General features: G+C 39.7%; 1 protein-coding gene across 4 annotated transcripts in view; it reads left to right on the top strand.

The window, feature by feature from the left end:
• The window catches only part of COL3A1 (collagen type III alpha 1 chain), a 49,172-nt gene that overhangs the window by 23,886 nt on the left and 8,471 nt on the right, over window positions 1-16,815 (top strand). For 2 of the 4 annotated variants that reach the window (XM_031059072.1, XM_031059068.1), the window contains exons 6-38: window positions 1,526-1,591; window positions 2,198-2,251; window positions 2,467-2,520; window positions 2,883-2,936; window positions 3,094-3,147; window positions 3,486-3,539; window positions 4,013-4,057; window positions 4,240-4,293; window positions 5,273-5,317; window positions 6,046-6,099; window positions 6,396-6,494; window positions 6,610-6,654; window positions 6,776-6,874; window positions 7,645-7,698; window positions 7,831-7,938; window positions 9,177-9,230; window positions 9,354-9,452; window positions 10,519-10,572; window positions 10,921-11,019; window positions 11,180-11,233; window positions 11,346-11,399; window positions 11,916-11,969; window positions 12,234-12,287; window positions 12,438-12,482; window positions 12,571-12,669; window positions 12,757-12,864; window positions 13,461-13,514; window positions 14,459-14,512; window positions 14,614-14,667; window positions 15,245-15,298; window positions 15,520-15,627; window positions 15,791-15,844; window positions 16,333-16,386. In XM_031059072.1, coding sequence (XP_030914932.1) covers window positions 1,526-1,591; window positions 2,198-2,251; window positions 2,467-2,520; window positions 2,883-2,936; window positions 3,094-3,147; window positions 3,486-3,539; window positions 4,013-4,057; window positions 4,240-4,293; window positions 5,273-5,317; window positions 6,046-6,099; window positions 6,396-6,494; window positions 6,610-6,654; window positions 6,776-6,874; window positions 7,645-7,698; window positions 7,831-7,938; window positions 9,177-9,230; window positions 9,354-9,452; window positions 10,519-10,572; window positions 10,921-11,019; window positions 11,180-11,233; window positions 11,346-11,399; window positions 11,916-11,969; window positions 12,234-12,287; window positions 12,438-12,482; window positions 12,571-12,669; window positions 12,757-12,864; window positions 13,461-13,514; window positions 14,459-14,512; window positions 14,614-14,667; window positions 15,245-15,298; window positions 15,520-15,627; window positions 15,791-15,844; window positions 16,333-16,386 — 2,145 coding nt within the window. The remainder of the gene's footprint in view (window positions 1-1,525; window positions 1,592-2,197; window positions 2,252-2,466; window positions 2,521-2,882; window positions 2,937-3,093; window positions 3,148-3,485; window positions 3,540-4,012; window positions 4,058-4,239; window positions 4,294-5,272; window positions 5,318-6,045; window positions 6,100-6,395; window positions 6,495-6,609; window positions 6,655-6,775; window positions 6,875-7,644; window positions 7,699-7,830; window positions 7,939-9,176; window positions 9,231-9,353; window positions 9,453-10,518; window positions 10,573-10,920; window positions 11,020-11,179; window positions 11,234-11,345; window positions 11,400-11,915; window positions 11,970-12,233; window positions 12,288-12,437; window positions 12,483-12,570; window positions 12,670-12,756; window positions 12,865-13,460; window positions 13,515-14,458; window positions 14,513-14,613; window positions 14,668-15,244; window positions 15,299-15,519; window positions 15,628-15,790; window positions 15,845-16,332; window positions 16,387-16,815) is intronic. The other 2 variants (XM_031059074.1, XM_031059076.1) reach the window with 2 other exon arrangements.

Genomic DNA, 16,815 nt, shown 5'->3' with positions numbered 1-16,815 from the left:
TGGTTACTGTGCCTGGTATTTCCTCAGTCACACATCTCTCCATTGCTGCATTCATTCCCATGGCTTTACACCACTTGTAGACTGGTTTTGTGTTTTACATCACAGTTTCTCTTCACTTGCCCACGTAACCTCCACATATTGTCTTTGTCTCCTTCCACCAGAGCATATTCTCTAACTGGAGGACGCTCCTCTGTTCAAAGTCTGGAGATTCTAGCAGCAAGCACATCCCTAACTATCAGTTTATTTCCTCAGTGTGTAACTTGAAAAAGATTATATCTCATTTGTTTATGGCCATATGTCTAATTGGTTGATAGCTGTTGATGAGTTGAAGACTTTAATTCTGGTTGGATCTATAGCTACTTCAAATGAGTTCTAACAATGAGTTTAACAGGGACTGCTCATTCTATTCATACGTCAGAGGCAGCCCCATTTCCCAAACCCTCACAGCTCTGCCTCTTGCTGTATTTCTGTCCTAGAAAATAGCAAATATTAACATGGTACACTTCTTTAGACATAAGACAACTGTGAACTAATACTATTTTTTTTTGTTGTATAGTAGTGTACTGTCCTACATATGCCAGTATAGTACAGCAATACTGATAATCTTGTATTATGAAAATTAGGTTCATGAAATTGTAGTACATGACCTTTTCTGACACAATATGACAATATCCTGTGAAACACATTCTGTGCAATATTAACTATGGAATATTCTGCCAGTACTGCAGCACACAGTGATCCTCATATCATCCATTTATGTGATTCTTTTGGCTGTAGGAAACACATGAAGAGTTTAATTTAACAAAAGCTTTCTTTTAAAGAACCCCCTATAGCTGCAGTAGACCACTGTGCTAACTTACAAGTGTTTTCTGTTTTGCAGTATCAAATGCTTCTGTGGTTGTTGCTACAAGAAGTAGAAATATTGAGGTTTTGATTAGTTCAGACCTCATTTCTTTCTTATGGCTTCGTACTGTTAAAGCTCAGAAAATATTTCACTGGTGAAAATGCTTGCCTTACTAACTATAACAAAAGTACAGCCTTAATTCAGTGTATCCCTAGGTCATGATGAGTCTCTAGTGCTGGGCTAAGTAAGCTCAGTTACATGGCAGAGAAGCTGACACTCATTTCCTCTGTCTAACAGAAATTCAGTTCTCCTTTCTATTCTTCCCCTTCAGGCAGCTGAAAAGCAGAGTTCTGAGCATCCCTCTGGGGTCTAGAGAAGGGCAGTAGTGACTCAAAAATGAAAAGTTGCAGCTCAGAAAATACCTTGGGAGTATGTTAGCCAAGCAAGGAGCAACCCAGTGAAGCCTTTTCTGAAGGGACAACTAGACAATGTATTTCCTCAGCACTGTGTGAATATATTGCTGCTTCCTTTTTACTGCACCAAGTGCAGGTCACCGAGGATTTTTCTCTGAACTAATTATGTAAAAGTTTATTTCACAGTTATTCATGGCTATTGCAACTATATTAAGTTTCATAGCTGTATTACATTAATGTAACTACTGTTTTTTAATCTATGCCATAGAGTGGCTTTCCAGGACCCCCTGGCCCCAGTGGCCCCCCTGGCCCACCTGGACATGCAGGTCCTCCTGTAAGTAACATTAATCTTCTCGTAATCATCTTGTATTCTTTTACATAAGCTCCTCCTTTTCTCTGTCATAAATATTAAGCACCTTTTCAGCTGATAAATCTGGATACTATGCTCAAGAATTTTATGCATAAATGTCATTTTGGGCTGTACCATAACCAAGACTCAAGAGCTGAGGTCAATATACTGTGCTGGCTTAAATCCTTGTGTACCCCTTGAGATCTCTGCAAGTCCATGAGCTATCAGTTAACATTAGTTGAAGACATGCCACTGCCTGACATCCTGCTGACATTCCCAAATGTCTATCCATGCAAAATATTAACAGGAGGTAAAGGAAAGTGGGATACACATTCAGTGAACACACCAAGGGTCTGAGTTTTTCAACATCCATCTCCTTTTAGAAGAGCAGATTAATTCTGTTTTCGCAGAGGCATGTTCTACCTGTTTCTGGTAATTTCACCTTTGGTAATCTGTTGATGGATCTGACTACAGTTTTCCTTACAATTATGGGAAATTATATAAAATATATAATTATATAAAATATAACTGCACCGTGGAATGGTGCATGTAGCTGTTCACATCTTGACTGAGTCTTTTGCTGCATTCCAGGGCTCTGCTGGATACCAGGGCTCCCCTGGAGAACCAGGACAACCTGGCCCTCCCGTATGTACCCATTCAGTACTGTGTATGTTACACCTGACCTTAAAAGCATGAATCTGTGGCACCTCTGCAGTGTATGGAAATTTTGCAGTTTATCCTAGTTGTTTATTATGATGCATGTCAAATGTACAAATATTTGTGATGCCTAATGCATTTTTAGCTTGAAGAAGACTTAATATTTGTTGTTATTGTAGTTAATATTAATTACTTTTCTACAGGGACCTCCAGGCCCTGTTGGAATGATAGGCCCAGTTGGTCCACCAGGAAAAGATGTAAGTTCACTATTATTCATCCCATTATTAATAAATGGGAAGAAAAAAGTTCATTAAGTTGCAAGACAACAGAGGACAAGAAAAATAAGTTTTCTGGGATCATCTCTTGCTAAAGGTTGTCTTGAAGTAGCTTAGAAATTAACTAGAATCTTGTTAAAGGCTGAGTTTATAAATTCTGGCAGTTGTTTTCCAGAAGGCAGTGACAGAGTGAACTGTCACCCTGAGAGGATTTGCAAGACCACCACTGTCTTTGGTGGAAGTTTCACCTGCTTGCTCCAACTCACCTTGTTCTACCACAACTGGTGCTTTGCCAGTAAGTCAAGCAATAACAAAACACTAAAAAAATTATTTTCTTTCAACAGGGAGAACCAGGAAGACCAGGCAGGAATGGAGATCGTGGAATCCCTGGATTACCGGTATGGAAAATCTCCCAATAACAATGGTCTTCTAATCATAGGTTTTGTTTTCCCATGTCAAGTTAGTCAAGTGAACATGACACATAACAAAAATTGGCTTGTGCCCTTCATACAAGAAGTGCATGTTTTACAAATCTTTCTATATTTATGTGTTTAGGGTCACAAAGGACACCCTGGAATGCCTGGGATGCCTGGGATGAAAGGCCAACGAGTAAGTACTGAGTGTATTGACTATAGCTGAGTCTGTTACTCTCCTTGAATGATAGTGTTGCACAGTTGTGATCTTTCAGTCATTTCCAAGACTGAATCATAGAATTGAAGTTAATTTCTGCACAATGTCATCTGAACTTCCATAACAAAGATTCAAGTTTTTTCTGGTTGCCTCAGTTGTAGAGCTCCATCCCTAATGCTAAGAAGGATTCCAAGAGCTGATAGCATCATTATTGAAAATATGCCTCTTTTGGGGGCTTAATCTTTTGCCAAGAGGAATCAAGTTTTCCAGAATGCCAGAGGAATAAAATTCACAGATATGGTTTTACTTTCCCACAGGGTTTTGATGGAAAAGATGGTGCCAAAGGTGACAGTGGTGCTCCTGGTCCAAAGGTAAAAATCTAGAGTGTCATCTTTCTAAATAGGTAGAGTAACAACCCCATTATTTATTGTATAGCTGTGCTTTACATCTTAAAAAATTATTAAAATACAATAAGCATTAAAGAAACCCATTTAATACCTCAATGAAAAGAATATTAATCATTCCAAAGGAGGTAGACATTCACAACCACACCATGTCCCAATTTTCCAGCCATAATAAACATGAGATACCAAAATGAAGGGACAAGTCCTGGTCATCTGACTTTCCTACATAGTATTTTGAAAGCCGAGTCTTTCTGATTTTTATTTCCAGTTTAATTTTTGATTTGACACTTGTTTACACTTCTCAGAACTCAGTTCATGCTGAGGACACCCAACACCCCATAGAAAGGGATAAAAAGTTGGGCTTTTTTCTGCATATCTTCCCCTTGAGTAAACCAAAAAGTGTTCTCACCAAAGTTAATTTTCTTTTCTCTCTGTAACAGGGTGAAACTGGTCTTCCTGGAGTAAATGGAGCACCAGGCCAACCGGTAAATATGTGCATCCTGGAGTGTTTAAATGTTAGCTGAGTTGTTCCTCATCCTTTTAACTTTAATTACTCTACCACTTGCAGCGGACCATAGTGAGTTATACAAATAAGAGCAATGTCTCTTTGCTCAGCCATCTGATTTCAGAAGCCATTCAACAGATTCATTTTTACAATGTTTTCTAGGGACCAAGAGGTCCAGCTGGAGAGAGAGGAAGACCTGGGAATCCTGGTGGCCCTGTAAGTAATTGCAGACATTGCTCTTACCCAGAGGGAGCACATATTTGGACTCGATATGTTGAGAATTCCCTACTTCCTTAAAGCAGTTGTAATGTAAAGGAGTAAAAAACTATATAGCATCTGAAAAAATCTCACATGAGAACTTTTAAGTCCCCAATTAAAGATGTAACACTTCTAACCCACAACACATTCACCATCTTATTTCCTGTTTCACTTTTTGAAATTAATAGATTACACATTGAGGAAGAGTTCAGTGTTTCAGCATAAGCTCAGGTTTGCAAGGAGAAGCAGGGAGGAGGAGTGGAAGCAGAGAGAGGCAGGGGACGGTAGAGAGAGGGAAAAAATACAATCTCAGAAGTAACTTGTGGGAAATGAGAAAATTCCCCTTTGACAGGTTAGAGGGTACATCCCTCATTCTGAAGGAATTCTTAGTTTATAGCATTCAACACAATCAACAAATTCTTAGTTCATAGCATTCAACACAATCAACAAAGCAGTTTGCAGCCAGCACCTTGTTTGTGCAGACACTGCATAACCTGAGCAGAAGGTCTGGTCTCATACGGCTATAAGACAGGAAACAGGGTTTAAGTCGTCAGTGTTCATCAGGTTTTTGGAGTGAAATTTAGTGTTTTATGTGAATCAGAAGTAACTGTTACTTTGAAGTACACATCTATTGTAATCTTACTCATTCACACACACAATGTGAATGTAGCTGCTATTTCCTTAAGAAATTTAATAGGAATGTATTTTTACATCTTCCTGTCACAGTGCAAGTCACATAAAATGCTGGATACTCCTTCACAAAATATTTAGTTAATTATTGCTTTGGAATTTCTCATTAAAGGAATCCTTGGGTCTTAGTCAACTAAGTGGGAAAGAACAGACACAAAAATATGATCCCTGAATCATGGACATGAAAGGATGTGGGTTCTGTGTCCAGGGTAGTGCTCTGTACCCAACACCTCTCTTCTTTCTGTAGGGTGCCCATGGCAAAGATGGATCTCCAGGAGCAGCAGGCCCACCTGTAAGGCAACTTTGACTTTCAGTATTTGTGTTGCTTTAGTCTAATTACTTCTAGCAGATGTTTTGCAGTGCCAGCAAACTCAAAATTGGGGTGCACTTGTTCAAGAATGAGCATTATATTTAATTGTGTTTCAATTGTGTATATTTCATTGTGTTGGTTAATATACTTAAAGGACACAGGGCGATAGGAGAGCTTTAACACTGTAGATCAGAAAATGCAAAAATCCAAACCCAGATTATTCTCAGAGAACATATAGATGCATGGAATTGCTGAACTACATGAAGATCAAATTTTGAATGATCTTATCAAATATATTATTCTTCTGTCTGGAGTTGGCAAATATTTTTCTTTTCCATCTGCCTAGAAACCTGAGCATGTCCACTTGGGTGCGTAGCAGCTGCATTGGCTTTTTCCTCCTTCTTTTTTTATAATTAGAACAAATTTTGAAAGTTTTTTATAACTTTATCTCCCTAATGATAGATTTCATGTTTTTAAATTTAAAACACAGAAATTCAGCTGAACATGCAAAAGTCAGGGTAACTAAGATGTAGGTGTGATATTTTAGGACTAGCCAAATCTCATCTTTTACAGCATGATTTATATTTGCTAGTTTCCAGGTGTTTCCTTACTCTGAGAAAAATCTCATAATCAGACTGCCTTTTTTAACTTAAGATTAATTCCATATGGCTTTTACCTTTTGCATTAATAGTATTTCTTTCTCTTTTAAGGGTCCCCCAGGTCCCCCTGGAACCGCAGGATTTCCAGGCTCTCCAGGTTTTAAGGTATTCAACTAAAGACACAGAACCACATGGGATTTGGTCCTTTCTCTAGTTACACAGCTGATGTCACTCTACGTCATTATTTTATGAGCCCTCCTTTTCCTGGCTGCTATTACACCATTTGCAAGCCTAGAACAGATGTGCTATATGCAGCATGAGACAAACCCAATCCTCATCACCTTCATGAATGCCCACAACAAAACACCACCAAGTGGTAGAAACCATTAATTTAATGCTGATTGCCCTGGAGATGACTAAAATGCCTTCATTTTCTCATTTTACTGGGTTTTTTTCCATAGGGTGAAGCTGGTCCTCCTGGTCCTGCTGGTGTTAGTGGTAGTCCTGGAGAGAGGGGAGAACCTGGTCCTCAGGGAAATGCTGGGCCACCTGGGCCTCAGGTACATCAATAGCACTTGGGACCTGAGAGGTGCTGTGCCACCTGCTCTTCACAGAGCCCTTTGTTCTGCTCCTGGGTTAGCAGCATTGGTTACTCTGTTAAATTTATTTTTCCAGGGCCCTCCTGGAAGAGCTGGAAGCCCTGGCAACAAGGGTGAAATGGTGGGTACTTTCCACATCTCTGCCATTGCTGCACTCTGTTGGTGAGGGTCACTGTTTGGACTGGGTAGAGTCCACCAATGCCGCTCTCTCTTCATCTCTGTCTGTCGTTGTCTCTCTGCAGGGACCTTCTGGTATTCCTGGTGCTCCTGGTCTGCCAGGAGGCCGTGGTCTGCCAGGTCCTCCAGGTGCAAGTGGAAACCCTGGGGCAAAAGGCAGTCCGGTGAGTTATTGATGGTATTTACACTGCTTGTACCAACAAATATGGTGGAAGTAAGACAGATACCATTTTTAAAAACCCATTGATCTTCTTCTATTTACTTGAAATAGTCTAATAAAATCTTTTATTATGAAAATGGGAAATTATTTTTATAAATATATAACATATTTTGTTTCATACATGTAGGTATTGCTATATATAAAGATTATACATAAATATGGTGATAATACCTAACTGCTTTCCTAAATTATCTACCAATTCAGATACAACAAAGATACTGCTTGTGTAAATTGGCTTCATCAGACAAAATCTGTTGTTTTACAATCTTATTTTCACCTGGTTTAATTCCCAAGGGCTGAGTCCACAGTCTACTAAACCCCGAGTTGTACCTGGTCTTTCACTGTCACTTACCCCAGCAGGCCCTTTTCTTACATCCTTACACCACATGTAGCTCTTTGTCAGAGAAAATATTCGGGGACTTTCAACAAAAGACTCAATGATGTCTGAAATAGCTCAGGAACAGACATCAAATTTTACTCAATGGTGTTTAAGATTGTATAATTTCTTTCCTTTACTGCATTTTTAAGGCATCCCTGGGCTTCCACTTACAGGTTCAGCCAGCGCATGCTGCTTCCTTTGCAGAATGATAAATAAAAAAAGGAGTCAATAATTTGAAATATCATGCCTACTTCCTAGTATTTCAGTGTGTCTAGTAGCTCCAGAATGACACCCAGCTGCAACCCATAATTTTAATGGCATTTTCTACTTTTTAGGGAGACCCTGGTAAGGATGGTGCAAAAGGAGATCCAGGCCCAAAAGGCGAGCGTGTAAGTGATTTCAAAATGTGTCCAGAGACTTCTTTCAAGGAAGCCTGAACCCTGAATCTTCCCCCATACAAAATCTTTTTGGTTTTTTGGAGACTTCTAACTCACTGATGGGCTTGGTTTCTGTTGTTCCAGGGTGAAAACGGCACCCCAGGTGCTCCTGGGCCTCCTGGTGAGGAAGGGAAGAGAGGTGCAAATGGAGAACCCGGGCAGAACGGAGTACCTGGTACCCCTGGAGAAAGGGTGAGCTGTGGTACACGACCTTTTGAGCCAAGATAGACACAGAAAATTCTGAAGTTCAAAATACTTCCAGGGGACATTTGGCTCCATATATCTTCTCAGCAAATTCCAGATGTGAAACTGGGTTACAAAACTGGGAAGAATTCTTATCTAGTTTCTCCTCTGAATTGCACCTCTTGGATCTATCTCAGTTGGAAAAAAATTAATTTCTTTCAGTTTTTGATATAGAAGAAGCAGTTATCTTGCATATCTAGAAGTTTTACCAAAAGATTTTTGCTGAGAAGTAATCATAAACTATGAGATCTACAAGGGGAACAAATAATCAGAATTTCAAAATGACTTCTCAGTTAACAAAAATAAACAATCTGCTCTGGAAAGTGAAATTGATGTAAATTCTTCTACATTCAAGATACATCTTTGTGTCAACATCTCTATTGCTAATACATCTGCATCATCAATAACAACAATATTGTCAGGATGTCTTCTGTGTTCTAATATTTCAACTGCAAACAAGTTTTTTGGCTAGTTTATTAAATAATTTTCAAAAAAATTAATAATTCTCACAGAGAAATCCACTAACTGTTTTATTCAACAAAATAAATAGCAGCACCATTACAAATTTTAGATTTCTGTTCCCATCAGAAACAAAGGAAATTGTGCTGATCTATTTGTAAATCCTAACTTAATAATTGATTGCAATATTTGCTGAAGCTATGAGTAAACCAAAGATGCATAGTGAACTAATTAATCATATTAAACATATAAAGGGGGTTGCAAAATACAATTTATTATTCAAATTTCTTTTATAAAGATAGTAGCAAATATATTAAAACAATTTAACAGAGCTCTTCTCAGTATTGAATTAGTGGAAAATAACTGTCAGTACTGAATGTGATTTTTGGTTTTTTATAGTACTTTAGAAATCTCATAAATAATGATGCAGGGACAGCTAAAAATAAAGGAAGACAGGGTATAATTTCAACAGGAACACTAAAATCAAACGCAAAATAGTCTGCAGTCCTTCTTACTACACTGAAATGCCACTTTCATCTTTTTTTTCCCCCATTATTTTTCATAAAGCTAAGTCTAATGGTAAATTGTTTAGAAGACAACCCAGTTGCTATTACCTGTGTCATACTGCCTGTGATCCATAGTTGGTTTTTGATCTGGCAGGGCTATTGCTAGTTGCTATTACCTGTGTCATACTGCCTGTGATCCATAATTTGTTTTTTATCTGGCAGGGCTCCCCTGGCTTCCGTGGCTTACCCGGTAGCAATGGACTTCCAGGCGAAAAGGTATAAGTCTTCCTCCAAAGGAGTCCTCCAAACTTTTGGAGAATCCATGTGAATTTGGATGGACAATTTCAGATTCTATACGATGCTGATTCCCTTGCTGTGAATCTCCACATCTCTTTCCAGGGTCCTGCAGGTGAGCGTGGCAGCCCAGGCCCCCCTGGCCCCAGCGGACCTGCAGGAGAGCGTGGACAAGACGGAGGCCCAGGGCTTCCTGGAATGAGAGTAAGACAGGACATCCCTGAGAAAAGGGGATAAACTCTGTTAGAGATGACTCATCTGAGCTGATGTGATAGAGGAGTGCAACCAGAAATCCTTTCTATGAGTTCCTTTAGGCAGTAATAGCATCCATTCATGGTGGGATGGGTAACGGAGCAGAGTCACAGGGCACTCCCAGGACACTGCCACAATGGAGTCAGGCAGCTTTGGGAGGCTCCCAGAGCATGCCAGGCCCTGCCATGAGAAATGCCTCTAATGTGAGTCAGCATTGGGTGATTAGCTCTTTACATTTCAGCAAATTCTAACACTACATTCTAGCAATGGAGGGGTTTTATTTAAATATGTTTCTATTTCAGTTATTATGTAAATAGACTTAAATAATTAAATTAGAAATTAATTTAAGTATTTCAATATACCTGAGTACTATATTTTTGGCTTAGCTGTAATTAGAGCAAATAAGCTGTTGGTCAGTTTTTTACAGTACATATCAGTAAGATTTCAGAGATGGCCTATTGTGCAGACAACATCTAAGTGTGCATGGAACAACATTCTAGGAACTGTACTAAGAATTAACAACTCCTAACAACAAATATATTGACATTCAAAAGCCCAACTGCAGGCCTTTAGGAGCTAAAGAAGATTTTATTGGCAAGGAAAATGAACTATTTAAAATAGAACAGAAATAATATTTAGGAATTTCAACAAGTTAATGAAAAATGTTGCACATTGTGTTGGTAGAGTTGTGTAGTCAGAATTGTTGAACTCCTTTTTTTGCATCTAAATATAGTTTTCTTCCCACATAATGAAAGGAAATTTTTGTGCTAGCTGATTAATGCCCGATGCTTGCTTATGTAGAACTCTCAGAAAAAACAATAAACCCATAATGACAGAATTTGTTTGTTTTCTCCAATTTTCCCCCTTCACAGACTGAGGGAAATGGAAAGACTTTTAATCTTTATTAAAGAGGATGATAAGAAGCAATAGTTTTTATATATTCATATTTATTAATTGAAACTTTATAATGTGCATTTTAAACTGAAGTATAACACTCTTTTTTTTCTTCAATTTGCAGGGCTTGCCCGGAATTCCAGGAAGCCCTGGAAGCGATGGGAAACCTGGCCCTCCTGTACGTACACTGTGCAAATATTTTATCCCAGTCCTCCTGCTGACCCAGCCCTACCCTAATCCCACAGTATCCACATGACAGGTTGTTATCACAGCCGGATTAATTCCCTCCTCTCTGCTTGCTTTAACTACCAGAGCCCTTTTTATGCTGCATCATTGCAAGAGCAGCGTGCAAACTCTGTCATTTGGTGCTGTGTAAAATATGGAGTAGACGGGCCACAGTTGCAGTACAGAACACATAATGAGTTTTGAGCAGTGTCTCCCCCTCACTCAACGTTGAATGAGTCCTGGGAATTGCTTTATTTCACCTCACAGATGCCACATCTTCCTTTCTTTTTGCTTTTCCCAGGGCAGTCAGGGTGAATCTGGACGCTCTGGCCCACCTGGCCCTCCAGGTCCCCGTGGCCAGCCAGGTGTGATGGGTTTCCCTGGCCCTAAGGGCAATGAGGTGAGTGGGATTTCTCCTCTTCTATGCTGATGCTTGGTGAGTCAAATGTTAAACTGAATTGCTCCACAGTGAGGCTAGCTCATGCTGCTGCTTTAGATTGGTTTTAGTTTTCCACTGACCAGAAACAAGTATTTCAAATGTAGTCTTTCTTTTTTGTAAGGGTGCACCAGGCAAGAATGGAGAAAGAGGCCCTGGTGGACCACCTGGACCACCTGTAAGTTTTGCTAATATTTTGTTTAATAATGACACGGTATTAATAATAATTTGATGAGTCTTACAAAAGTGGTATCACTCTCTAACCATAGCCTAATTTTGTCTTTGAATAGGGTCTTGCTGGGAAGAATGGTGATGTTGGCCTTCCAGGTCCTCCAGGACCTAGTGTAAGTGTTGTGGGCCCATGTGAGACAATGATCAGGGGTCTGGCAGGTACAGATAGACACTGGGAATTTAGCAGAAGGAACATATTTTTAATGATATGAAGAAATGTCCTTTTATGAAGACAAATAAAAGAGCTCTTCTTTGCCATTGTTTTAATGAACAAATATTCCAAACTTTGGTGGGAGAAAGTTGAGTCAGGTATACCTGGTGTAGATTTAAATGAAAAGTCAATTTAGAGCTCTTGGTCTTTTCAAGCAGAAGTGAATTGTTGCTCCCTTTAATGTTTATGGCATTTCAAACTCCTATCAAGTTAAAATGTATCTGCTGAATCACATCTAAGAGTTGGAGTGAAAAGAGCAAATACCACAACACCAACATACATTGGTTTTTGAGTTTGTGCAATGTCATCATCAGGTCACAATAAGGAGGTGTAGATTAGAGGTGGTGAGGAGGTGTTTATATATTGAAGTGTTCTCAGGCAAGTTCGTGGATTTTCTTCCTCATTTGTTTGATTCTAGGGTGCTTCTGGAGAGAGAGGAGAACCAGGACCAGCAGGCCCACCTGGCCTTCAGGTGCTGTGTGTTTATTGTTTTCTGATTCTTTTTAGTAGACTAACACAAATACACAAAATTTTTTAAAAAAATGTATCTGAACATTTATATTGGAGTGCCAGATATCATCATATTTTGAATATAATAGAATATAACATATTAACCACTTGACAAAAGTTACAAGGAGTGAATTGGCCACACATCTTTGTGTCAAAGTCAAAAACCTGAAGATGGAAAAGGCATAACTTATCTGTGTAATATGGATACTACTGTTCCTTCATATAGGGATTGCCTGGTGGACCAGGACCAGCTGGAGAGAATGGAAAGCCTGGAGAACCAGTAAGTAGTAATTCCCTTTTTTTCCGACTAACAAAAAATTAATGAGAAGTTCTTGCTAAATTACGTTTTCAAATTCAGACAGCTCTCAGCTCTCCTCAGAGCAGCAAAGTAAAATTCATGGCTAACTTACATTTATTTTCTCATAACCAGGGGCCAAAAGGTGATATTGGAGGACCTGGATTCCCAGGCCCTAAGGTAAATAATGAAGCAAATTTTGTAATGACATAAATTAATTAACAAAATATGAGCCTGAAAACAAAGAATAACCCATTTTTTATCACAGGGTGAAAATGGTATCCCAGGAGAACGTGGTGCACAAGGTCCTCCAGGACCTCCTGGAACAAGAGGTGGACCAGGTCCTGCTGGCACAGAAGGTGCCAAGGTACCCACAGAATGTCTTCCTTTTCTGCTATTTTGCTACCATTTGGGTTAATTTTGGTTTTTCTAATAATTTTTTGGTACTCCTTAGGGTCCTCCTGGCCCACCAGGTCCCCCTGGAGGCACAGGACTGCCTGGCTTACAGGGAATGCCAGGAGAAAGAGGAGCTTCTGGAAGCCCTGGACCAAAAGGGGAGAGGGTAACACACACACACTTTTGATTTTATGTGGATTTAATGTTAGTGTCCTACAAGGCACTGGGTTTGTCCATGTCTTCACTTTGGCTGATTTCAGAGGGCCAGACTGTGTAGCAGCACTGTTGATTTAGCAATGGGATGTGGGTCCTAGATGTTGAAAAATATGGGGTTTTCCCTCAGTTTAATACATGCTAGATACTTCGCTGCATTGGGTCTTTTGGGGGATGGGTACATCAAAACTGTTCTAATTAATCTAATTAATGATGAGAATAGTTCATACCATGGGAAAGGCAATTTGGCCTGGAGCCTCAGTTTAATACATGCTAGATACTTTGCTGCATTGGGTCTCTTGGGGGATGGGTACATCACATACCATGGGAAGGCAATTTTGCCTGGAGTTCATTTTGAATCAATTTGGGGTTTTTTCCTCATCAAAGGATGTAATATCTGATGCTGAATACTGGGCAAAACATCATCCCCAGTTTCATCAAGGAAACCTGGCTACTGAGAGACCCTCAGTATGAGATCCTTCCCCCCATTTAGGTTCCCCTCCTCATGCTTCCTTTTTGCTTATGGTTTTTATGTCTTAAACTTCCCAGGGAGAACCTGGTGGTAAAGGTGCTGACGGCCTTCCTGGTGCAAGAGGAGAGAGAGTGAGTACTTAAACATCCAACAGTTTATCCATCACCTTTACACAGCCAGCTCTTAGAACAGGAGTAACCTCGCACTGAATAATACGTCTACAACAGCAACAGTTGTTATCTCATTGTGTTTCATTCCAGCAGTGCAAAACTGGGTTTGTAAACTAAATTAGGCCTAATACTGGTTTTTGTGGTTACTACTCCTTGGGTAAATGTAATGGAATTTTTTGGAGAAAGATTGGGACAATGTTTTAGAAGGAAAGTAATCATATGAAAGAGAAGATCTACCTGACTGATGTTATAATGAATCACAAAAAGACATTGGCAGTAAATATTCTCATACAGAATATTCCTACAGGTTACTAAATATGATATATTTATACATCTATATAGCAAATACACATAAAATAGCCACTTGAAATACATACATCTATCAAATCACTACCTGCAGGCAGTATATACATGAAAGTAATGAAGGATGACAAATATACAAATGCAGCTTGGTTGAGTTGGAGGAAATATAAAAAATTTATTTCACACCATAAGGTCCAGATTAAATTTTCAAGAAAGAAATAAGTCAGGGAGCTTGTCAGGAGATGCTGAAGAAATGTGGATCAACTATCTGACTGAAAATTAGGGCAACAGGTCACTTTTATTGTATACCAGCGAAAGAGATCTATTAATTTCAGGTGGTTTTGGATGAGGTTTGGATGGTGGGGAAAAAAAAAAGGAATTACTCAGTTTTAGATCTCTCACACTGCAAAATGGTGTGATTTCAGAGCATCACTCCAAAATGTGGTGTGCAAATGCACTTTGGCACTGTACACTTGTTTCATTTAAGTATCTTTGGCAATCTGTTTACACTGAAACATAAATACTATTGACCAAAACAGAAGAGTTAACATTGTCATGTTTTGATACAAAATACGTAATTTTCTCATTTTCCAATTGTTTAGGGCAATGTAGGTCCCATTGGCCCTCCTGGTCCTGCCGGCCCACCTGGAGATAAGGTAAAGCATCCTCACAAAGGGGTTTGGACTGTAAGGAGTCCCAGGGGTGGCTGTCTCAGGGGAAGATGACAAACACCCGTGACCATCCTTGTTCCCTGCAGGGAGAGACTGGCCCAGCAGGTGCCCCTGGCCCAGTGGGTTCCCGTGGAGGTCCTGTAAGTGACAAAACTTTTCTTCCTGTATAACCTTACCATGGCTCCTCTGGCCTGCTTTAGGTATCAGTGCTGCACCAAACCTATCAGCAATACTTGTAAATTGGGTTGTAAATAAACCAAGCACATTCAGCTCGTGTTGATTCTTGGACTAAAGGCTTCAGAAAATCAGGGCTTTTAATGTTGCAAAGGGGTCAGAGGGCTGTGGTGACAGGGCAAGGCAGGAGTGTGAGCAATAGTCATGTCCATCTTGATTTAAAGTTAAGTAAACTTTCAAAAATACTCTTTTTTGTATTTATTTTTTTTATATTTAACACTCTGGGATCTCAGTTGAACACTCAGGGCTCATACAGGTGTAGCTGAGTTAAGTTTACCACATTTTAGACAATTATCAGTTAATTGCTGAACAGCTGTGTTTAGTACCTTGGAGAAAAGTTGTTTTGGATCAGATGTGTGGGGTTTTTCTCCAAAGGTGGTAAGACAAAGAAACTTCAGCAGCCTTAATAGCAGCATTCTCTAACTTTTAAAGTGAAGTTTATCTTTCTAACATCTTCCATTGCTGACATGTGGTTTTCCACAGGGTGAACGAGGAGAACAAGGTCTCCCTGGGCCTGCTGGCTTCCCTGGAGCCCCAGTAAGTGTCTGCACTGCTCTTCCTGCACAGCTCAGGCACACATAGGGCAACATGGCTTTGTCCTTCTCCTCCTGCACTGGTAGGGCAGTAGAGTTCAACTGCATTCACACTTCATTTAATATTTAAACTCCCTTCAGACAAGTACCTGGATAGCATTTCTTGTCACAGTATCATCTGCTTTTTATTTTGAGTGGTTATATAACACTATAATTTTTCTACAGGGCCAAAATGGGGAACCTGGTGGGAAAGGAGAAAGAGGCCCCCCTGGTCTGAGAGGAGAGGCTGGACCCCCTGGAGCAGCTGGTCCACAGGGTGGCCCTGGTGCCCCAGTAAGTGTTCGCTGTTCCTTGTAGCTATGGAGAGGTTTCTTCAGCCCTCCCTCAGCCTCAGTGGGCCTAAGTGCAAGGAGATGAACTGCCTGAAACTTACTGGCACTTGCTATAATTTTAATCTTTATCAAATCCTTTCCTTTATCTACTTCCTTCCATGTAGGGTCCACCTGGTCCCCAAGGAATAAAAGGAGACCGTGGATCTCCTGGTGGGCCTGTGAGTATCTCTCCAACTTAGTCACTGCTAAATGCCTCTATTTATTAAAACAAGTGTGACCTAAATGAAAAATAAGAACTTCAATTACTATAGTATTGACAGTTCACAAATATTTAAGGTGTTCTAGAAGTAGTTAATTAAAGTAGAAGTCTTTAGTGATCTGGATTACCTTGATTTTAATATAAGGTGCCAAAATAGCTTTTGACACAATGACCCAAAGCTCTACAATGGCTTATCTCAACAATTATTACATTTACTTGCCAGCTTTGCCAACTATCTCAAATCCCATTAACTCAAGTTTGAGGAGGATATATGACCTCCTCTTACCAAAAAAAAAAAAAAATTTGACTTTTTGTTCCCTATCAGGACAATTAATTCAGGTTTCAAACAAAACATGACTATAATTTAAACACAGCAGGTATGTAAAAAACAATTTGTTCCTGTTTTTCCAGTTTTCAGAAAATAACAAAAGTATTAATCTCTTCTAGGGTGCTGCTGGTTTCCCTGGTGCTCGTGGTCTACCTGGTCCCCCTGGTAACAATGTAAGTTGGTTTATCCCCCTTTTCTTTTAGTCTTACTTTGTGGATACATTTAGACATGTATTAATATATTATGCAAAAACATTCTGAATATGATGGTTGCACTTCAGGAAAAAAATCTGCAAAAAAGAGTTTACCCTCCTTATGGTATGGAATAGAAAGTAGGATTTTAATTAAGGTACCATTAGAGTCAATGCAATTCTTTCCATTCATTGGCTCAGCTAAGACTATAATGGAAGACATTTCACTCTGCACATGTCCAAGACACCGTATTAAAGGCATATGGCAGGAGTGATTCAAGAAAGCAGAAGGGCCTGCAGCCTATTTCCAGTTTCTGTAGTAGAGCCATGAGTAAGGAATGTGTACCCTGTGTTGGATGCATTACAGGCACTGGGCATCCAAAATGTGCAGGTGTGTGTCCAGACAGCAGGG

This window comes from Geospiza fortis, unplaced genomic scaffold, assembly GCF_000277835.1.
Source record: "Geospiza fortis unplaced genomic scaffold, GeoFor_1.0 scaffold112, whole genome shotgun sequence".
Classification (NCBI taxonomy): domain Eukaryota; kingdom Metazoa; phylum Chordata; class Aves; order Passeriformes; family Thraupidae; genus Geospiza; species Geospiza fortis.
Note: the sequence above shows the minus strand (reverse complement) of the source record. Positions and strands in the feature narration are given on the sequence as shown.